The sequence below is a fragment of the Camelus dromedarius genome, chromosome 11 (genome assembly GCF_036321535.1).
Source record: "Camelus dromedarius isolate mCamDro1 chromosome 11, mCamDro1.pat, whole genome shotgun sequence".
Classification (NCBI taxonomy): Eukaryota; Metazoa; Chordata; class Mammalia; order Artiodactyla; family Camelidae; genus Camelus; species Camelus dromedarius.
Window position 1 is genome coordinate 4,547,848 of NC_087446.1, and position 23,176 is coordinate 4,571,023.

At 54.6% G+C, this 23,176-nt stretch overlaps 1 protein-coding gene and 1 non-coding gene across 4 annotated transcripts in view; one reads left to right on the plus strand and one right to left on the minus strand.

Moving 5' to 3' along the window:
- The window catches only part of PARVB (parvin beta), a 94,756-nt gene that overhangs the window by 17,575 nt on the left and 54,005 nt on the right, over positions 1–23,176 (minus strand). For all 3 annotated transcript variants that reach the window (XM_064491383.1, XM_064491385.1, XM_064491384.1), the window contains exons 4-8: positions 16,787–16,889; positions 10,460–10,600; positions 9,142–9,257; positions 6,431–6,489; positions 3,182–3,201 (exon numbers count right to left, since the gene is read on the minus strand). In XM_064491383.1, coding sequence (XP_064347453.1) covers positions 3,182–3,201; positions 6,431–6,489; positions 9,142–9,257; positions 10,460–10,600; positions 16,787–16,889 — 439 coding nt within the window. The remainder of the gene's footprint in view (positions 1–3,181; positions 3,202–6,430; positions 6,490–9,141; positions 9,258–10,459; positions 10,601–16,786; positions 16,890–23,176) is intronic.
- On the plus strand, positions 5,596–5,667 carry TRNAG-ACC (transfer RNA glycine (anticodon ACC)). The gene has a single exon. It is a non-coding gene; the product is annotated as a tRNA-Gly (tRNA).

Here is a 23,176-nt window from a genome sequence, read left to right on the forward strand (position 1 = left end):
TGCAGACGCCCCCGTCTGCCCCAGACCCCAGCACTCCCCACCACACCCAGCCCTTCCTCATTTCATATCCAGCCACGTCCCTCTTCCCTGTCCCCAGCCTGGCCCCTGGAAGCACCTGAGCTTGAGGCCATGGTCACAGGGCCGGGGACGGAGGAAGGCTTCACTCAGGAGCCCTGACGTTTGAGCTGGGGCTCGCTGGGGCAAGAAGTGCAGGAAGAGCACTCTGGGCAGAGGGGAGAGACAGCACAAAGGGAGGCATGAGAAAGCCAGAGTCGGTTCCAGGTAGTGTGGCCTCTGGGGGAGGCTAAGAGGGGCTGGGTCCCTCGGGGTGAGGAGCTGTGGAGGGCGGTGACCAGGAATGGCATGATCCAGCTGCAGTGTTAGCAGAAACAGGGAGATGTGAGGGGGAGAGACCAGGGGCTGTAAGGAGACCAGGAGGAAGAGGAAGAAAGCTTCTCCTCCTTTCTCCCCAACTCCCAGCAGCCCGGTGAGGGGGAGGGGGGCCCACGGAGGAGAGGCAGCCAGCAAGCCCGTTGCCATGGAGATCAGACTACAGCATCCCAGTTCCCTTGGGGAGAGACGGGCCTCCCATCCACCTCAGTCAGGATTGTGATGTCCTCAGGAGGTAAGGGGGGAGGGTCTCTGGGGGGGAGTGAACCACCCTGCCCCGAGCGCTAATGTGAGAAACTGAGGCCCAGAATTTGGCTCTGTGCGCAGCCCGGTGGGAGATCTGCCTGGTGTTCCAGAAGCTCCTGGAAGGTGTCCTCCCCAGGGCTGGAGATGCACGCGGAGGAAGACACACTCCAGCCCAGGATGCTTACAGCTCAAGGAGCCATGTGCAAAGGGGAAGAGGGAAGGGCTGAGTGAGAGGCCCCAAGTGCCTGGGCACCCGAGGCTGCCAGGCACGGGAGCACAGCAAGGCGCTCCTTGTGAGCAGAGATAAGCAAAGAAATAATTAGGCAGGGCCGGGGCCGGGCGAGCCGGAGAACGGATGGTGATTCGGGCAGGTGGTCAGGGAGGGCCTCCCTGGAAAGTGAGCTGAGAGCCGGGGGAGCTGAGGGACTGAGCCACGGGGGGGTCCAGAGGGAGAGCACGTCAGGCCGAGGGTCCTGCAAGTGCGAAAGCCGGAAGGGGGAGCCCCTGGGGTGCTCTTGGGGGAGCACAGACACTGGGGAGAGCGAGGAGGCCAGAGAGAGAGAGAGATGAGGGGTGTCAGGAGGCGTGGGTTGGGGGGCCCACGAGGCCCCGGGGAAAGGGCCGGCGGGAGCCACTGCGCGCCTGGGTGACCAGGAGACCTGGGGGCCTGCGTCAGCAGAAGCAGGAGCCGGGCTGGAGCTAATCGCCTGTCACCCACTAATAGCCTGTTTGCATTTCACAAGCACGGGCAGGCCTATCAAGCACTGAGAAGACTCCACACTGTTCTCGGGGTGCCGCGGCCCCTCCTGGGCTCAGCAGCAGGGCAGAGGCGTCCATCCCCGGTGTCAAACCGCGACCCCTGGCTCTCCGCAGCGAGTCACCATGTGGTCCACCAGACCTCATGCACCCCTTCCCAGGGCTGCCGGGCTTCACGCCCTCTGCCTGGGCTGCCACACACGGCCCCCCGCCGAACTGATTCTCCCCAAGTCCCCCAAACCTTGAACCAGGCCCATCCCCCACAGAAGTGACAACTTACAGGAAACCAAAGCCACACTTAAAGACGCTCCACGGCCCCACCGGGTCACCTCTAGGCCTCTACAACCCCACGGCGTCTGGGCCCCTCCAGGCAGAAGGATAGGGAGGCAACAGAAGGGTGCACAGCGCCCCCAAATGGGCCCCCCAGACACAGGGCAGGGCTGGGCGGCCCACACCGCCCCCCCACGCCAGCCCTGTGAGCCGCACCCCCGCGCTATTCTGAGCCCTCAGCAACTGGACACAGGAGGGTTTCCTCTCCTCTCCTCCTTTTTAATGTTTTTTTTTTTTAAATAATAAAGACATTCAAGAGAACTGAATTGCTACTTAGAAAGAACAGTGAAGACTGCATTTCCGCAGCACCGCGCAAGGCCTGCTTAAGGAAGTTAAGGACACGTAATTGCTGCAATTTCACTCGTTCAAGACTTTTGAGGACCAAAGGGCACCGTCCCTCTTCATACGCGAGACTGTGTCAGCCATCGGTCCCCGTGATACCCATGAGGGACAGAGCCTGGGAGCCAAGCCCAGCGGTGCCTCTGGGGTGGCACCCCTCACCCAGAGGCCCCCGCAGCCAGGGATCAGCTCTGGGGGCAGCTCACACGGCATGAGGGGAAACTTCCACCTGGTCTCCACTCTTCTTCGAGCAGCTGCATTGCCCGCTCTGCTCCCTGGTGAGTGTGGCATTTGGAGTGGGTGACGGCTTTTTGTTTTGAAATAGACCCCAAAGCAGTGAGTCTGCCTCAGGCTGCCTCTGGCTGTGGCTGAGAGCTGGGGACTTCCGATCCCTGAGGGTTTAAACGCTGCCACAAGCTGTCCCTTTATCTGCCATCCTCACTGAGATGAAGATGGGGCCTCAAAAGGGCAGGGACCATCACTTGGGGAACAGCCGCTGAAAACTAATAGCAACAGAGAACGAGTGTTGGATCCTGGGCCAAGTAGAGCGAACACTTATTATCCCTAGAAATCCCCTCAACGACCCCATGGTCCCATCTCACAGCTGGGGAACAGAGAGGTAAAGGAGCTGGCCAGAAGCTGCCCAGCTGGGACCAGAGCCAAGGCTGCCTGGCTCTAAAGAGGTTTGTTAAGCCGGAGATTTTAAGGTGGACAACTACATGTAAAACTCCACCTCGTAAGGAGTCCAGCTAATCATGCTCTGTATTCCTGGGTCATCCCTGCCCTCCCTTTCCTCCTGGTCCATTCCCTGCTCCAGCGCCACCAGTGAGACCACGTGCCACGTCCCAGACGCTCCCCCGTCCTTGCTTCCAACTACCCACCGTACTCATCTGATCCCCGCCCGGCCTCCCGCAGCTCTGAGAAGCAAGCCACACGCCCATCATGCAGGGCCCCCGGAGGAACCACACTCTTTCTCTAAGATTCCAGAACTGCTGGGAGCAGCGAAACCCACCCAGGGCCCTGCTGCCCGTGTGTGACTGCACGAACCCCGGGGGCTTCTGAGACAGCCCCACAGTGCCCGGCGACCTCAGGCTCCCCACCCCACCCCCAGGTGACTTACCAAACCGACCCATCATCATCCTGCAAACAAGAACAGAGAGAACCATCATCAGACGGGCCGCTCAGAACCCAGTTTAGCAAGCAGCACTGGAGGAGGGGGAGGCGAAGCCTAAGTGGGAGCCCTGAACTGCCCAGGCGAAGGGCTGTTTATAAAAATGTGAGTCACACTGTGATAAACTCTCTCTGCTCTAATTACCAACAAGAGGTGCCTATGCGGATTCTAAATGTTTGCACAAGACCGCAGCAAATCACCAGCATTATTTAAACCACCATTTTAATGCCATTTGGGGGACACTTAAGTCATGGGAGGGGTTAACATGGAGATCATTTCAGCAGGAAATGAGTCTTCTAGAAGCTGTTGAGTTTAAACTTTAAAATACCAGGGTGCAGATTATCCAGAGATCACACTCAGTGATGCACTTCTGGGGAATCATGAAACTAAAGGATCCTGGAAAACCACAGGCTCAGCCCTGATTTCAAGGTAAGAGCTGAAACCGCGAAGGACGGGTAGCTAGTTCCTCCCTGGGGATCTGAAAGCACGAATGCACAGGTCCTTCCTGTGCACTCCCTTTCTGAGAGCCAGGGACCTTTGCTTTGTCCCCCAAATCCCTCTAGACTCAAGCAAGCCCTTTGGTTCCATCTTATTTAACACATAGTCTCCTTAGCACCTACTATGTGCAGGCCATGGAGCTACAGAAATAAACACTCCCCGCCAGCCCTGCCCACGTAATGCCTGATGGTGAGAGAGACTCCTCAGCCCACAATTCAACACAGCCCATGTGCACCAGAAATGTGACCCACAGGAGATGCAACGGGAACTAAAAGGAAGCCGGCCAAGCCTGCTTGGCAAACAGGGAGGGCTTCCTGGAGGAGGTGACCTCAGCGCTGCCCCTAGAAAGAAAGGAATGGGAAGAATGTTGAGGTTAGATGGGAGGTGGGGAGAAAGCCTTGAAAAACCGAAGGTAGGTCTTTGGAGCTGCAGGGAGGGTGAGCTTTGAGGGAAATAAAGCCAGATGCAGGCAGACAGTGGGCTGGCGCTAAGGCATCTGATAATTTAGATGCTCCATCAGATCGGCTGGGGCCACGTGGAGGGGAAAGGACAGGAGAGAGCAAACCTGGAGTCTGAGAGACCAGGCAGGAAGCTGGGTGACCTCTGCTGGAAACATCTCTGCACCCTGACTTTGGGGCACTCCCCCTCCTCCTAAAATTCCTTTAGGGCCACACAGCACTTCTCACAAGGTCCCTGGGCTGGATATCACACTTCAGACACGTCCTTTCTCGTCAGCTAGACTGCTAACCCTCGAGGAGAGGAACCCATCCTCTCAGCCTCCGAGTACCGGTGCCTGGCACATAGCAGGCTCTCTGGGTGCTGGTCACTGCTGTGAATCGTTGAAACCAATCTCCCACCAGCCAGCTCTGGTGACAGAGCCCCCACTGCCCTCTGCTGTCCTCTCGGGGCTCCCCCACCCCCTGCCAGACTGGGGAAGACGGGCACAGCCTGTCCCCATCATTGCTCGACCCCCTCAATGGGCCTGGCTGCTCCTGCCTTCAGCAGGTGTGGTCTCCCTCTCCCTCCCCCTCCCCCATCCAGGGTGACCTGGGACTTGCTCTGACCCACAGAATGTAAGGACACAGTGTGTGGGGGTCCAGGGAGTCTGGGGGCATGCAGTTGCCCTCTCACTCTCTGGGGACCCTGAGGGCACCCGGAGGAAGCCTGGCTCTGCAAGGACAAGAGACACGGGGAGGGACAGGGGCCCCCCCACCGGCTAGCACCGACCACCAGACTGGCTGAGACCCACCCAGACTGCTGACCCACAGAACTGTAGGCAAATAAACTGACTGTTATTTTAAGCCCCTTGCCTTGGGGTGGTCTGTTACACCATGATGGATAACTAGACACCACCCCACTCCTAGGGCCCCTCAAGCTGCCCTCCTCCCGCTCCTGAGCAGGCCGAGCTGGCTGCCCCAGGGCCACCATGCCAGGCTCAGCACCCCGTCCCTGTCCCCCCTCCTTCCCCCACACCCCCCACCCCCAACTCCCTCCCAGGGGCTTGGAACAGATGTGCACACACATCAGGCCACAGGCCAGCGTCTCTCCAATTCACCTGACAGCTCCCATGCCGGGAGCGGTTTCCTGTGTCAGCTCGATTTTGGAAAGACCATACATGAATTCATGACACAGTAATTAATCACTCCGTGAACTGAGCGGGTGGGTTAGCCCAGACAATCAATTTTTAATGTTCTGTTTCATGTGAAACAGATTTAGTCGAGAGGCACCAATGCAGGGAATTTTAAAGATCCCTAACAGGGTGTCCTAAGGCCTCCTAAAAGCCACGTGCAAAACATACCATTTGATTTGCTATTTTCAATAGGTGTGAAGCCTTTTAGACTTAATGAAAACTACCGTCTGGGGTAGGGGGTGTAGCTCAGTGGTAGAGTGTGTGCTTACCATACACAAGGTCCTAGGTTCAATCCCCAGTACCTCCATTTAAAATAATAATAAATATAAATAAAAATGAGTTAAAAAATTTTTAATTAGAACAACAGTTCTTGGCCTTCTCTGAGAGACAAGGGACGGCCCGGCACTATCTCAAAGGCAGGTTCTAGCTTGGACGTGTGGCTCCCTCCTTCTCACGCAGCTAAGGTAGACAGGTCAGTGAGTCAGGACACGGGCCCCTCTGACCATTCCAAACACCGCCTCCCCTCTCCACACGCTTGCAGTTCACCTCCTAAAATAAGGAATGACAAGTTCAAAGTCTTTGGAGGATAACTTAGTGCTAACACTAAAAACTTTGACGTCTTTAGCAAACCTATTCTATGAAAGTTCACTGCTTTAGATTTCCACTCACCCTTTTCCTCTTTATAAAGAGGTTTTGAATGGGATCAACTATATTTTTACTTGTTTATCATACCCCGTCTCATTCCAGAAAAGATTGCGGGTGTCCTAAATAACTTCTAATTCCTATGCCACACACACTTGTTTATTTTTCTATTGGGGAAGAAATAAAAGATCTGTTCATTCCGCTTTTAAATACCAAACCAAACTGCTATCTTGCCCTTTGTTACCAAAAACAAAAACAGAACTACACTAAAATTAACAAAAGCAAACTGTGAAGAGAGTGAGTGGAGGATGGAAAGCCAGGGCGGACGCTTGTGAGAAAACCCCATCCCGAGGTCAAGGGACCCAGAGTGGAAGTCGGCCCCAAGGTGTGCAGGTCCCCGGCCGGAGCAGCGCAGCCGGCCCACTTACTCCGTGGTCGTGGTCAGCTCCTCCGTGACGTGGCTGGAGTGCAGCAGGCCTTCCCGCTTCTGCAAATCCCAGAACGAACAATAAATGAACACCTGGGCAGGCGGAGAGGGCGGCACATCACAGGCAGGGCAGCTGAAGCCGGGTGCAGACAGACGGCAGGTGACTACAGCGTGACCCTTTGGTGGCCAGAACCTGCTCCAACCTCCCCCCCGACCCTGTTCTCCACGCTGCCCTGAGAGCTGGCAGCTGGGGGGGGGGTATCTCTGGTCACCCCAGCTCCCAAAGGAATCCCCGACGTCCTGCAGCCAGGAGAGGCGAGGAGCCTGAGGGAAGCACTGGATGAAACACGCAGGGTCCCCCCAGAAGCCAGGTCCACTCAGAACCTCAGAATGGGCCCGTTTGGAAATGGGGTCTTTGCAGATGTGATTAGTTATGATGAGGCCATACTGGATGAGGGTGGGTCCTAAATCCAGGACTGGTGTCCTCTATAAGAGAGAAAACAGAGACACAGAAACACAGACACCGAGAGAAGAGGCCGCACAAGGACAGAGGCAGAGCCTGGAGGGCTGGGACGGGGAGGAGGCCGGCACCGCAGCAGCCGGAACAGGGAAGGAAGGTCCTCCCTGGAGCCGTCGGAGGGCCCCCGTCGATGCCAGGCTTCTGCAACGTGAGGGAGCAAAGTCTGCTGTTTAAAGCCACCCAGTCGGTGGGACTTTGTTACAGCAGCCCTGGGACCCTAACACGGTGCGGGACACACCTCTCCCGGGGCCGGGCAGGAGCAGAGAGGAAAGGATGGCGGGGGAGGGGGAGGGGGCGGGGTGGTGGCGGGGCAGAGAAAGCCCGTGCGGCCCGGACCTCCGGACGGAGCGGGGCGGCCAGCTCACCCAACCACCACCACGAGCCCCCACCAGAGCCCTTCGAGGCACAGGGAGCTCACTTCCTGTGGGGCAGCCCACCACGGACCCCTCTTGAGATCCAAGCTCCCCGACCTCTCCTAAGCTTGGCCGCCAGGGAACTCTCACCGCTGGTTCTCGTGATGGAGAGTAACCACCACAGGGCAGCTGCCGGCTTCCCCGGGGCCTCGCCCTGGCTGACTCTCAGGGGTGCCATGAGGGAGGCCCAGAGACACTGTGTTCACTTACGCACACGTCAAAGGTGCGCTAGGCACCGACTGGATGCCGGGCGCAGGCCTGGCTACGGGACAGACGGGGCTGAATACTTTAAGTCTGTAGTAGTATCTCAATTTTCCGGGCAAAGCACTGCAGCTCAGAGAGAAACCAAGTGATCTCTCAAGGCCACGCTGCCAGGGAGCAAATACGGTCCCTTTTTCATTCCTTCTCTCCACAAACTGCCACCCTCCTCACATCTCTCCGTCTCAGACTGGATAACCCGACGTCGAAGGCCTGAGTCTGGCCAGTTCCCGGGCCCTCTCCTCCCCTCTTCATTCCACTCTGGACGTGGCCCAAAGAATCCTTCCGTAACCCCGGTCACAGAAGGCAGCCCCCGCGAGTGCTTGCCTGGGCCAGAAAAGCGTCCTGCAAACCCAAAAGATTTTCTTGGACCAAAGTGCAGGCCTGAAAGGAAACATCCTGATTACTGAGCTGCACAGCGTTTGTGGAGCCCCAAGTCTGACGTACATGGGTTTGGGAACCATGTTCTCATGTGTCTTTGGGAAGGCCTTCCCAGCCAGTCGCCTCAAGGGAGCATCCAAGACGAAGGCGGCAGGGATGGCCCCGTGTCCCCATCACCACCTCCAACCCCAAACATTCCCCTTTAGGAAGCAAACGGGGTCAAAAGGCAGGGAACCCTCGCTTGATGCCAGAAAGGGGCACTCCCAGCCATCGGGTCGGGGCCGAGCTCCCAGGGTAAAGGAGGGTCAGGCGGCTTCGGAAAACACAGGATCAGCCAGAGCCTCACAGACCACAGAGACCACAGGAGTGATAAGTTTAAAAACTAGAGGAGAGTGTGGAGCTGGACATCTCCAGTAACATAAACACAGGAGACATCCAGGTTCCAAATGTAACCTCAAGGCTCTGGCAGAAGCAGCTGTTCCTTCAGGACCTAAGCATGCTTTCCTCATCAGTGCCCACCAACAGCCAGGGCGGGGGGCCAGGGACACAGTAGGCACTTAATACACGTTTACTGGGTGAGACTGCACACACAAAGTCAAGGCCGGGCTTGTCCCCTTAAATGCAGATAGCAAAGGTGACGCCACCTCCGTCAGGAGGACCCTGGCTCCCAGTTACATTTTCCCAAGTGAAACAAGAGAAATGACCCTAAAAAGGAGACACTGGGAGATGATGGATGTAACTGGGCACAAACGCAGCAGCCGCCTCTGATTGGGGCATCAGGGTAACTACTTCAAACCGCTGCTCTCAACCCTCTCCAGTGATCAATAAGCTTACTCAAGAGGACTGATTTCCAGCTACTTGGCTTTGCAGAGAAATGAATGCTCTTTTCAAAAATGTGGCAAATTAAACCTGAACGCACTTATGCCTTTGCATCCGCCTCTCTTCAAATCAGTGCCATTGTTCCTGTTCCATCATTTACCTTGAAGCCAGGGCGAGGCGTACATTTTGTCAAGAGGAAAAAAATAGATGGTAGCCTCTTAGGGAACAAAGGAAAAAGCAGGCAAACTAGAGGAGGAACAAGTTCCGGTGCCTCGCGGGCAGAGCTGCAGGCAAGCTGACCACCAGGCTGGCGATACTCACCCGCACGACCACCACTTGCACGGAGACGTGTTCAGGAAGGCGGATCGGGGCCCGGAAGTGCATGGCCAGGGCCACGAGGAGGTGGAGGATGGCCACCAGGTTCTTCCCGTGAATTGCTGGTCGAGAGGGAAGAAGGGACTGGTTTAGATCATTAGACGGGAACCCGGAGCCCACGTCCAAAAGGCAAGGAAGATGCTGAGTGCAAATGAGACCTCAAAGGAAAACCACGGGAAAAGCCACAGGCCACGGAAAGCTGGACTGACGGGCAGCCTGTGTGAATTTAGTTCTAGCTTCTGATTTATTTGCTTTCCTGTTGGCCTCCAGTGACTTGCGCAATCACTTTCAAAAGCAGGCTGTTTGTTAAAAAAAAAAAAAAGTGAACTGGGTGGTAAGGAGACAGAATGAGCCGGAAAAAGAGGTCGCCTGGCCACTTACCCAGCGCAATAATATATTATTATTAAGCATTATTGCAATAAGCAACAATGCATTATTAAGCATCTCGGATGCTTAAAATTCTCAGCCATCTCCACAGGGCAGGCTACAAGGGCAAAAGATGTTTGGGGATGTCAGAAGTGACTCCTGCCCTGCCTGGGGCCTGGCTGCCACCCCCAATTCCACCAGCTCTTCTCTAGGACGTGGACCAAGGTGTGGTCACCCTCATCCTGTGCGGGGCTTTACTGTTTCCTAAGCACTGGATTCCCCGGCCCCGGCCCTGCAACCCAAGAAGCGAGCCTGGGTCTGCCCTAGGTCTCGAGGCCAAAACACCAGGGGCAAATCTGACTGCAGCCTTGGTCTCCCCCAAGCACAGGGGCCCCTGGTGGCAGGGATAGCCTCTAAGCCTCACTCTGGCTGCCCTGCCCTGGGGATGGGTCTGGGGCAGGGGCACCAGGACAGAGAGCTTTCCAGCCTCTCCTGGTTTAGTGCTTCACTTTTCTGGTATTGTGTCTCGGCTGGAAACATCATCATGCCACAGATTCCTAAAGCCAGTACGCTCCAAGACGTATCCTGGGGGTGCGGGCCCTTCCAAGAACCCCAGAAACCTTCTTGTGTCTTATAACGCAAATTCCCGCCCTGCCTCTGGAAGCCTTGCTTGATCCAGCCAACCAGAAAGGACACCTCTCTACTGCGGAGCTTGGGAAAGTCCAAGGCGGGTGTGACTTGGCCCCTTATCTACACGCCTTCTCCTCTCCTGGCTGCCTCTCACAGAGCAGGAGTGTGACCGGGTTTTAAAGTGCAAGGCCAGACGCGAAGGGGAATGACCAGGTGGCCAGCTCAGAGGCCGGGCCCCCCACGCTCCCCAGCCCCGGCGGCCGCTCACAGTCCACGCTCCACTGGAGCGCCCAGCCGTGGGGCCGCAGCAGCTCGTGCACCGCCTCCAGCACCGTCTGCAGCTTCTGCTTCTGTCCTATCTCGGACTGCGTCACCTCGGCCACATTCAGCTTGCGGTCTGCCAGTTTCTCTGCATCGAGAAGGACAAGAGCGAAAGGCAGAGCATCAGGGAAAATTGCAGGGACTCAGGGACACCTGGTCAACCAGCCACAATGCACCTCCCCACCCCGCCGCCTCCGCCAGGTAGAGACACCTAGCAGGTCCCCACACAACAGTGGGGAGCGGTCAAGACATGGAGCCTGGAACTCTGAACTTCCAAGCCACTCCAATTCCTTAGAAAGTCACTCTGGGATGAAAGGGGGCGGGGAGTTCAAGGATAAAACTGGGGGCGTCCCACCCAGGAACATTCTATGTCCACAGAACGGACAGATGATTCAAGGTGCAGCTGGGAGGCAAGGAGGTGCCCTGAGGGGCGGGATGGGAGGTGAGGGGGCGGTGCCAGCGGGTTCCCAGAGGGAAGAGGACTTTGATGAGGAAATAAAAAGGGTCTCAGATGCAGCCTTCCCCCTCCCTGCACATGTGCCCTCCATTCTTCTTTCTCCATCACTTGGACACCACGGGAAGAAGGATTCTTAGGTATTCAGGTACCCGTGACTATTTTCTTGCCAGGAGTGAGCAGGACGCAGATCTGGAGGAGCCAGACAAGAACTGTCACGTGTGCTCAAGATGCAGTGACTGAGATGAGAGGAGCAGGAGAGACACTTGACGCCACACCTGCGGAGGGGCAGTGGGGAAGGATGGCCAGGCTTCTCTTCTATTCGTTTATTCTAAGACCTAGGGGTTTTCTGATAGGTCTCCTCCGCAAAACAGAAGCCACATCACAGAACATCATGAGCTCAGGAACCCAGAGGGTGATTACAAAGTCCTGGGCACAGAGCCCGACGAACCGTAAGACTCTGGCACAGAGCTGCTGTCGGGGGCACTGATGGGAGGGAGATCGGAAAGGCAGTCGGGTCCAGGCTGGGCACAAACAGGGCTTCCGCTTTGCAAGTGGCCCCCAGCAAAGTTCTGTTTCAGGCGCTTTCGCTGGAAGCCCGTCCCCACGTCCTCCCCTCCCTCCATTAGAACAAGAACGAGCAGTCTGATATTCCTTCCAGGACCCTATAATCACACAGCAGTACCTGCTGGGCTCAGGATACTCCGTCAACCATTCATTCATTCCTTCATTCACTCACAGAACAGTTCCCGAGCACCGACTGTGCCCCGGGCACTGTCCTAGGGCCGGACACAGCACAGAGGGCTCTAGTGTGGGGTGGGGTCAGCCCCACCTGGAGAACGTGAGCTTGGGGAGCAGTGAGTGCTGGGGGCAGAACAAAGCAGCTCGACAAAGCGCATCCTGCTGGGGATGGAAGTGATTCCTGTTTACGCGTTTTGACTTCCCTCCACCTGTATCTAATAGGTCTTAGATGAATAATCCACAGCTCTCTATCCATACGAACCCCCTGAACACATACCACAGGTCCCCAGGTGCTCAACAGGCAGGGACAGGGCAGAGCTGGGGCCTCTGGGGAAGGAAGCAAGGCTGAGAGAGCCAGGTGGTCCGAGAGCCTCGCCCACTGGGAGAGACGAGGAGCCTGGCACGTCCCCACCGTCCCCTTCCTCAGCCACCCCCGCAGACTGAATGTGGCGCCCGAGGGGAGGAGGAGGAGAGGACGGGGAAGGGGAGGAAAGAGCATTAGCCGTTACAAAGCATCAGAATGGGGGGCTGAGACAGTGGAGATTCACTTCCTCATGGTCCTGGTGTCAGCAGACTGGGCCTCTCCTCGGCGCATAGACATCCTGACATGGTCACCCTTCTCTGCGTGTCTGCATCCTAATCTCCTTTTCTTTAAAGGACACCAGTCTTACGGGTTTAGGGCCCACCTCAATGACTTCATCTTAACTGTAAAAACCCTGTTTCCAAATACAGTCACATTCTGAGGTCCCGAGGGTTAGGACGTCAACATATGAATTCTAGGCGGGACACAGCTCAGCCCGTAACAGAAACCCAGGCGGCTGGCCGTGCCTGGTGCCGCCTGCAGCGGGGTCTCGGGTGACCCTCCAGTGTGGAAGAGAACCAGGTCCTTGGCCGCCCGTCACCAGCATCCCTCTGACGGGGCCGCAGGAATGGCCTGGGGCTTTGGCACGGCCAGGATCCCCACCTTCCTGGCAGGGAAAGAGACAGAGGAAAATGTGGCAGGCAAACGTGGCGACGGCCGAATGTGGGGCTGCACATGCTAATTACTCTAGGGAGGTCCTGCATCTTTCCTCAAGAAGGGTGTGCCGTGAGTCAGGAGCAGGACGACAGCCCACCCCTGAGCGCCCTCAACGCGCCGGTGTGGGGACCCTCACTGCGCACAAGTGGTCCACCTGGACAAGGCTGCAAGTTACACCCCCTGAAACCTGCCCACGGCAGAGGGCCTGAGAGCTGCTCCCGGAATCTGCTCTTAAGGAGAGGGGGCTCATTGAGGGGCCCACTGGTGACTCACACCTGGCCAAACCCAGAGGTCCGTTCTCTGTCCTCCCCTCCCTCACTCCTGCCTCCTTGAAATCTCTTCTTCTCTATCCTTCCCCTGGCTCCTCCTCCCTCCCAGATGGACCCTTCAGACTCCTGTGCTGGCTCTTCTTCTGACCACTGACCACTCCCCCAGGGCCCAGTCCCCAGACCTCTTCTCTCTACAAATGCACAGAAGTCAGCTTTGGCTTTGGCATTTGGCCAGAATCTCCTATTGGGCTTTAGCGTCCACCTTCAGAAAATGAAGAGTTGACCGCTTCCATCAGTGTCCTTCCTGGCATCCGTGGGCCCTAGAGTCACGTGATCGCATAGATTATTAAGGCCTCTCGTCGGTGTAACCACAGCACTAATACGATCAGGCAAGACCTTGTGTTGTTCTGTTAACATCTGAACATTCTCTTCCATTGTTCTAGCCTTCACACAGAGCGGTATGTCAAACCACCTGACATGCAAGAGATTTGAGAATTGCCTAATCAAGTAGTCCTTATGCAAGATACTCAAACAGGACAGAGTTGCAGCCACTTCACGGTAAAAAGGCTGCCCGAGCCCAAGTCAGCCTCCTGTTCTACATTACAGATAACAAGATGGACAGAGCAGGATTCACTGATGACCACAGCAGCTTCAGAGCAAGGGCCGCATTCGCTGGGGCCAACTGAAGTGGGGACCAAAAGGATGTGCCTTGAGCAGGCAAGGATTTCTAATGGGATACCTGCCCCTAGATGCCCGTCACTCTCCTCCGTGGAGGGTGCCGGCACCATTCACAAGCACCTAAGGCTGAGTGCAGATGCACACCCAGAGCTGGCCCTGTGGTCCTAAGAGCCAGACTCCACAGCCACGCCACTAGAACTAAGGCTTAGGGACACAATTTTTTCAAATGATTGGGTGGGTGAAGCCAGAAGTGTACGCAAAAAGAATAAGAAATAAAAATGCAAGTGAGGACAACACTCTTATGTTTGCTTCTGAAAATATTAGAAAGTATCTCCTTTGGGCAGTGAACAAAGAACCAGTTCAAAGGACTACTTTAAAAAACAAGCTTTGTCACCAATAGCCAACTTCTCAAGTCCAAGAGTCAAAGGGAAACTAGGTCTTTACGATAGAGAGGGAAGGAAGCTGATACCCAGGGCAGCTTCACCATCAGCAGAATCCCTGTGGACAGTGTCAGCCTAAGAGCCATGGCCCCCTCTCTCCTCCTGTGTGGAAAGTGAGTGTATCATCAGATTCCAGTTTGATGGCCTTGAGAGCAACCTAGCACCTGACGGTGCTGGGAACGACACAACACAAAACAAAGCTCCAACCAACATTTTTAATAATAAAATTGTGACAATTATTAAACAATCTTGATAACTTAATTTTAGATGTATTCTTGTACCAAAGCAGCTCATTCTAAGATGGGGGGTTCTCAGCTTAGCCAAACAGAGATTTAATTCTTGGCCAATGGCGTTCAGTCAAATACTGAAATTGGAACACCCTCTCCAGGTGAGGCCATCAGTCCCACAGCATTAAACATCTCTGCACTGCCAACCTCCACCCTTACCCCACAGCTGACTCGGGTGGGCTGCAACACCTCCCTCCTCATTCCCCACCCCCGATGCTAGTCCCAAGGGCTTCCTCATTCACCAGTTTCTTCAGGCCACAAACCTGGCCATCAGCCTTGATGCCTCGGGCGGCTTTAATTTCCAAAATACCTCCCCAAGTCCGCACCTCCATCCTGGACCGAGCCACTCATCCAGAGCCTGGGCTGTCCTGACTGACCTCTCAGCTCCCGCACCTGACCCTCCTCCTCATCCATCCCGCACCCAGAAGCCCAGGCGACCTTTTAAAACTCTAACTCAGATCAGGTCACGGCCCTGCTCAAAACCTCTGGTGGCTTCCTGTCACTTGGAATAAAAGCCTTCGTCTACAAGGGCCGGACAGGATCTGGCCCCATCTGTCCACCCCCGCCTCCTGCAGCCTCCTTCCGCCACTCTAAACACCACAGACTCTTCCTCACTTCAGGGTCCCAGACTGGAATGTTCTTTCCATGCCAACCATGCAGATGTCTGCTTGAATGTCAGCTCCCTGGAGGGCTGGCCTGGACTGCCCAGCCCCTCTACCCCACTCAGCCCCTCCACCCCGTGACCCTCTGATTTTCTCCCTAGTGCTTGTCACTCTCCTAAAGCATCTATTTGTTTTAGGATGAACCACCCTGTAATGGCTCTCCTTCTCCCCTCTGCCAGATGTGTGTTGGTGGTAGGGACAAGATCTCCTCCCTCTGTCACCAGTCTCCAGGGTTCAGAGCCACACCTGCCACATAGTAGGCCAGAGAATATCTGTTCAACGAGCGAAGGGATGACCAAAATAAACACAAAATCTGGTCCCTTCTAATGTGCCATTTGAGGACTGACTGAATAAGGACAGAACAATGTGTGAGCCATCAATCACCATGTCGTCAAAGCCAGTTACGTGACCCAGTTCCTCTCCCCACAGACCCACAGGTGCCCTCCAAGCTCAGGCCGTCTGTAAGAGCCACTGTGCTGAGTGTGCGCAAACCCTGCCCCGAGGCACCCGGTCCGAGGAAGGGCGCGGATGCTCAGCCAAGGCCACAGCCCTCATGGCTGCAGGGGCTGCGTCCTGTGGTCCCAGGGTCACCCCTCCCTGGGATGCTCCCCTCCTGCCCCAGCCCCTGCCTGACTGCTCTCCCTCTGGTGTCTCTCCCGGTGAAAAGCACCCCCAAAGCTAGACCTGCCTGGAAGGAGGGACCCTCCAGGCAGTGTGCTAGGGAGCCCCCTCCACCAGGATCAGCAGGTCTGCCAGCCCCACTGATGCCGGGGGGCGGGGCCAGCCACAGCCCTTTGGGAAGGGAGTGATCCAAGTTGGCAAGGGGACGCCAAGCCCTCCACGCCACCTCGCAGGGATCTGGGGACATCAGAGCTTCCTGGGGACTGAGACACTGTCCACCAGACAGCTCATCTCTCCTGGAGCATCTGGATGGTGCCAACGTCCAACAGAGTCAGAAAAAGCCTCACCTACCTGCTGCCTTTTCATTTCCTGTGAAGGGAGCCTTCGTCCTTGCCGGAAACAAAACCACAGGGCTTTCTTCACTGACTTGGTCAACATGTAGTTACCGTGAGCCTGTTACTCAGGGGGACTCTGGGGACCCTCCAGCCCTGCTCTGACCCCTCATTTCTTTGTCTTTGCCTCTATTGTTGTTAACGACCCTGTCCTGACTCCAGGACGTGTGCCCAGCACCGTGTTAAGTGCTCTACGTACATTTCACTGAGGAACTTGTCCCCAGTGGACAGACATGAAAAGAGCGTCGGCAAGTCAGTCTCCTTTCTCGCCTCCCCCACCCCCAAATCATGTCCCTCAAGGGCACAGCTGAGGACCTGCCCCGCTCCGGCATCTCCCAGCCTGAATGAGCCAGCACAGGCCTGGAGGTGCTCAGAGCTGGACGGGCACAAGGCTGGCAGGGAGGGCTGACCCAGAGGACACAGCGCCCCTTGGACATGTGCACCCAACAGCACAGAGGCCGCAGATGGTTCTGGAAGCTGTGTGTGACCCATGGCTGGAGCTCTGGGGGACGCCCACCTGAGAGACGAGGAGAGGTCAGGTGACCTGGAGCCCAAACGAAGCCCTGGGAGCCGTGGGCTCAGGGCTGTGGCTTAAATCTACTCTCCGGACGAGTAACAGATGTCGCCATGTAGAGAATCGTGCGGTCCAGCCTGGGGCCACCCCTCGCTGTGGCCCTTTGCAGGGGCTGGGCCCGCCCTTCCGTGCACTCACCCAGGAGCTTCTGCAGCACCTGCCCATCGTACAGGTCCTCCTCCAGCTGCTTCACAATGATCCGCTCCTCCACCAGCACATCGTTAATCCAGTCGATGAGAACCTGCAGGATGGACAGGTGTGGTAGCCTCGACCACTGAGCTGTGCCCTGAGGACCAGGCAGTGACCAGAGCAAGTGCAGGAACTGAGGGCCGCTGGACACCGAGATGCCCCAGTGCAGGGCCAGGCGAGCCCAAGGGGAAAGGCAGGTTCTCCCAGCCTGCAGGGCCCCCCGAACCTGGGCTGCCGGGACCCCCATGGGATTCACAGGACAGCAGGTGGAGGGTAGCACCGTGGTGGGACTGGCCTCCTCCTAGCGGGGACCTGAGTGGGTGCAGAGTCTCAGCCAAAAAAAGTGATGATCTGTTCATCACAGCGTGGAGGAGGAGCGGGGATTAAATGAGGAACCATCAGTAACATGCCTGCCATGGGCCGGACAGCACAGATCCTGCCCATCATAACATAACAAATAATAGAATTCTCTCCCTTAATACCTGCACCCAAACCTTCCCCCATCACCCTGAGCCCAGAGCTCTGGTGAGAAAGGGGATTCCGTGCGGGTGTTACTCACCAGCAAGATGCTACTCTCAGCGGCATACTATTTTTTTCACAGCTTTATTGACATAGAATTCATATTCCACGCAATTCACCCTTTTTTTTAAAGTTTTTTTTAATGGAGGTACTAGGGATTGAACCCAGGACCTCGTGCATGCTAAGCACATGCTCTATCACTGAGCTACACCCTCCCCGCCAAAACATTTCCATCCCCCAAAGGAAACTCCGTCCCATCAGCAGTCACTCTCCATCCTCCCCTCGCCAGCTCACTCCAGCCACAGAACCACATTCTCGCTGGATGTAGCTGCTCTGGATGCGCCATATGAATGGAATCACATCACACGTGATCTTCTACATCTGGACTCTTTCACTCATCAAGAAGTTTCCAAGGTTCACCCAGGTGATAGCACGTGTCAGGACTTCTTCCACCTCAGGGCTGAATTTCACTGTACGGAGAGGCGCACTTCTCGGATCCATTCACCAGCTGGGGACATTCAGGATGTCACCACTTTTCGGCAGTTATGAGCAGAGTTGCTATATACGCGGGCATCCAAGTTGCATGTGGGCACCTGTGTTCATTTCTCTAGACCAGCCTGTTCTCAACAAGGTGTGCATTCAGTTCACTGAGTAATGTATCACAAAAGAAGACAGCTTCGATTGTGAAAAATCTGCGGAGAAACAGGATTCCCACCAAACAGAGCTCCACTTGGCTGACATCACTTAAGGCACTTCTCTGAAACATAAACCGGATGCCTGCACAGACTTGAACAAAAGTACACATAGTAGGGGAGGGTACAGCTCAGTGGTAGGGTGTGTGCTTAGCATGCAGGAGGTCACGGGTTCAATTCCCAGTACCTCCATTTAATAAATAACAAATACATAAAGAAACCTAATTCTGTCCCCCAAAAAGAAGACAAAGCAACCCCCCTCCCTGTGTGTGCTACGTGACCCAGGAATTCCAGTTCCAGAAGCTTCTCCCAAGGTATGAATCCAAATGTGCTCCCAGACATTTATCAACTCTGGAATGGTTCCAAATTTTGCATAAGAAAAGCTGAATACACAAGAGAAAAAAAAAAGCCTGGAGGGACAAAAATTTTTAAATTTCCGCTGCCTTCTGTTTGCTTTTTCTGTCTTCCAGGTTTTCAGCAGTGTATATTACTTTGGTAATTAGAAAAAATAATAATAGATGCCATTTATAAAAATTAATCACTATCCAGATGGCTTCTTTTTGCACAACTTGACAAGCAAATCTTAAAATGCAAGTGGAAAGTCAAGAGATCCCCAAAAGCCAAAACAACCTTGAAAAAGAAGAAAGAAGTTGGAGAACTCACACTTCCTGATCTCAAACCTCACTACAAAGCTAGAGTAATCGAAACATATGGTAGTGGCATCAAAAAAAGGTAGACACAGAGACCAATGGAACAGACACGAGGTCAGAAATAAACCTCACATTACAGTCAACTGATGTCCATAAGGGGGCTAGGACAATTCACTGGTGGAAAATGGTCTCATCAAGTGGTGCTGGGACAACTGGACATCCACATGCAAAAGAATAAACTTGGACCCTTACTTTACACTATATACAAAAATTAACTCAAAATGGATCAGAGACCTCAGTGTAAGAACTAAACTTAAAAACTCTTAGAAAACATGGAGATTTATCTTCATGACCTTGGATTAGGTAATGATTTCTTAGCTATAACACCAAAAGCACAAGCAACAAACAAAAAATAGATAAATTGGACTTACAATTTAGAACATTCGTACTTCAAAACATACTATCAAGACACTGAAAAGACAACCTATAGAATGGGAGAAGACTTTGCAAATCACACATCTGATAAAGGATTTGTATCTAGAATATATAAAGAACACTTAAAACTCAGTAATAAAAAGATAAATAAAACCCAATTTTAAAAATGGGCAAAAGATCTGAGTAGACATTTCTCCAAAGACAGACCAATGGCCAATACATGAAAAGATGCCCAACATCATTAGCCATCAGGAAAATGCAGATCAAAACCACAATGAGATACCACTTCATACCCACTGGGGCAGCGATAATCAAAAAGACGTACAATAAAGTGTAGCCAAGGATGCAGAGAAATTGAAAGAAACTTCATACACTGCTGGGGGGATGTAAAATGGTGCAGCCACTATGGAAACAGTCTGGCAGTTACTCAAAAGGTTAAACACAGAATCACCATAGGACACAGCAATTTCACACCAGGTATATGCCAAAAAGAACTGAAAACCTAAGTTCACACAAAACCTCATACCCCTCAATGTTCGTAGCAGCACTATTTCGAAATAATCAAGATGTGGAAACAACCTAAATGCCATCAACAAAGAATGGATAAACACACTGTGGTATATCTATGCGATGGAATATTATTCGGCTATAAAAAAGAATGACGTTCTGATACATGCTTCAATATGGATGAATCTTAAAAACACAATGCCAAATGAATGAAGCCTGACACAAAAGTCACATATTGTATGATTCCCCTTATATGAAATATCCAGAACATGTAAATTACAGAGACAGAAAAATTCTATAGAGATAAAGTGGTTGTTAGGACCAGGAATCAGGGAAATAGGGTCTGAGTGCTGATGGGAATGGGGTTTGTTTTGGGGGTGATGAAAATGTTCTTAAATCGACTGAGGCGGTGGTTGAACAAACCCTGGGAGTATGCCAATCGCCACTGAATTGTACAGTATGTAAATTCTACCTCAATAAACCTGTCATAAAAGTTAATCTCTGGGATGCAGGTGCTTGCATCTGCCTCTGCAGGGCTGTTCTGAGGACCTGGGTGACTATCCAGTCGGCAGTGCTAACCAACCACCGTGATCTACACAGACGTCAGCAGCGCGTCTCGGGAGTTCTCAGCATGTCACGAGCCCCGTTCTGACAGACTCAGCATCGCCAGCAGCACCTGGTGTACGGGGACACCACCATAGGTGCTGCATATAGAAAGAAACATGACCTAGTCTCTGCCGTACGTAGGGCAGCTGGGTGTCACAGCTGCTCACAGGGAAGGGCCCCAGCATGAAGGGCAGACCAGGCCCCAAGCCCAGCTGGTCCTCCCACGGCCACTAGAGGGAGCTGGTCCCCACCCCCGCCCCACCAACCCCCTGGGAGTCAGGCACCATGTCTCACCCTCCCCATCTCTGATCTGACCTCTGACCACCCTCGTCCCTTTTCTTTAGGCTCCAGCCACACTGCCCTCCTCGCTGGCCCTCACGCAGGCCAGAGCGTGCATCCCATGGCGCCTCTGTACCCACCGCCGCCTTGCCAGTCACACACTCCCCCTGGGTACCAATGAGCAGGTCTCTGCTCAGCGACTAAAGCAGAGGGGAGAGGAAACCATCCTGCTTCTTGCTTTAGCTTCCTTCCAAGCACTCACGCCTCCTGGTCACAGAAGCATTCGTCCCTCCACCTGTCTTCCCCGAGCTGAGCTGCCAGCCCCACGAGGGCTGGGCCTTTCTCTGCTCAATGCCACAGCCCCAGGGGCTTAGCCCCAGGGGCTACACCAGGGACAGACCCGTGGAAGGTGCTCAAATCAGCAGCAGAGCTGCCCAGACCTCGAAGGTTCTCTCGGGCACACAGATGCCTGGTTCCAGAGGCTGCCTCGCCCAGAGCACAGTCCTGTCGGAAAAGACTCCAGAGATGTTTCTGCTATGAAGGAACTAAAACTTAAAAAATCCCATCTGGATTTCTGACCTGGTCCAAGTCCAAATATAAAAACAACAGGCAGACAGGGATGAAAGGCAAACTGCACACAACAGGCCACGGAGGTCAGCTCTGGGAAGCAAACGCAGATCCACGGCCCAGGTTCACGGCCGCCCCTGCAGATACGCAGTCTCCTCCTGGCCACATCATCACCCTGGCCTCGCACTGCCCAGGTCATCCATCTCAATCCCCTGTTTCACAAAAGACTTTTTAAACATGGCACCGGTCATGATTTTAGGGACGTACTCATTTGCACACCCCGACTCCTGCAGGCACACGTCTAGGACGCAGACCAATGATGCCCTCGGCATAGTGCTCTTTGCAGGGATCTTTTTCAAGCTTACTTTAACCAGAATACAAAATTTCCCGGAGTTCCTTCTGAATGATAATCAGGATCTGCAGCCTGTCTCCCCAAAAGCCATGACAGTTATGTTTTAATCACTTCCAAACAGGCTTGTAGTGGCTTAATCCACTGAGGACGCAGGCTTATTGCAACAGGCAGCAGGCCATCCCGGCCAGGTGCAGCGCCAGACGCGGCACGGGGTGTCTCCCCCCTCCCCCTGGCGGTGACAACGCCGTCTTCCGCCCAGACCGTCTCCATGCAGCTTTCTTCATGGGGACAAAGGGAGGGAGAAAACAGAACTTAACAACCCGGCAGAGTCTGGTCCAATAAACTGGAAGAGGAGACGTGAAATCTGCTGGTGGGGAGGAACGGGTACCCCCCCAGTGACCCGACCAGCCTGCCTTGGGCCAGCATGCTCACGTGCGGAGGCCCCTCTCTGGATCTTCACTCTGGAAAGCATGACGTCTGCCATTCCTTCTTTCAAGGGTCATTAAACATATAAAGGATCTCATCCATAAACTGCTCTCTTCCCCGGGCAGCACCAGCTGTTCACCCTGGAAGAGACTCAGGGCATTTCTGGAGGATGCTAGCGAAAACGACCACAGGACGAAACCCCAGCAAAGAGGAGACAGGCTAGGTCTTTGCGTTCTCGAACCCACAGGATACCTGTGCTCACATCTAAACTTGAACCACAGACCTGCCCGTGGACCTCCGTCCCGGCTCTGCCCTGTCTGTGCCCCGGTTCCAGCACCTGGCACCTTGAGGACAGGGAGTCGCATCTGATGCCATCCTCACACTTGCAGACGGGCACTACTGTTCTCCCACTTTAATCCGAGCCAGGATTTGAATCCAGGAAGCCAACTCCAGAGCCCACCACGCCCCTGCACCCCGTAACACCGCATTACACACAAGAGATGTTCGGAGAATGTTTCAAGTAATGCCTGGCTTAGCCAGAGCCAGCGCGTTTTGTTTTTTTTTTTTTAAACAGGAAGCAGAGGTCAGGTCACAATATTTTAAATAGTGACAGTCCTGAGGCGTCAGGATCAGCAGGGGTAAAGCTACAGAGGGAGACAGGACAGGGGCCAAGACAAGAGGTAAAAAAAGTACAGATGATGGAGAACAGAGAAAGCAAGCAAGCAGACTGGCTGTGGTTCCTCAGAAAGGTCGCGCTGGTCCCAAGGCCGGGGCGTGCCAGCCGTGAGGATGTCGGCTGGACCTCACCCTGGCCTGGTCAGGCTCACGCTCTGCACCAAGAACAACCGTTCCTGGGTCAGATCCCTATGGGGATCCCCTGGGAGGCGGCCTTTGCTGGGACCTCCTCAGATTTAATCAGTCGGAGGTTGGATGATCAGGGCCTAGAGCCAAGACGGACATTCTGAACAGCAGCAAGGATCACACAGGTAACGTGGATGGAGGTGTTCTGTCTGAACCACCAGGACAGGTCATCCTCACCCCTGGGTCCCCACGGCGGCTCTGGGGACCACTTATATCAGCATCCAGCTCACAGGTTCCCCCCCCCACCCCATCCTCCCAGGGCCCCCTTCCCAAGACTCGGACCCTGGAGGTCCGGGGTGGGGCAGAAGCCTGCCTTGTCTGCGGGCCACACGCCCTCCCGGCTGGTCCTGAGGCACAACCTCGGGTGGGCACTGCCAGCCCCGCTCCCTCATTCAGCACCTCTGTGCGCAGGCAACCTCCTGACACGGGGACTCCCCTGGGAGCA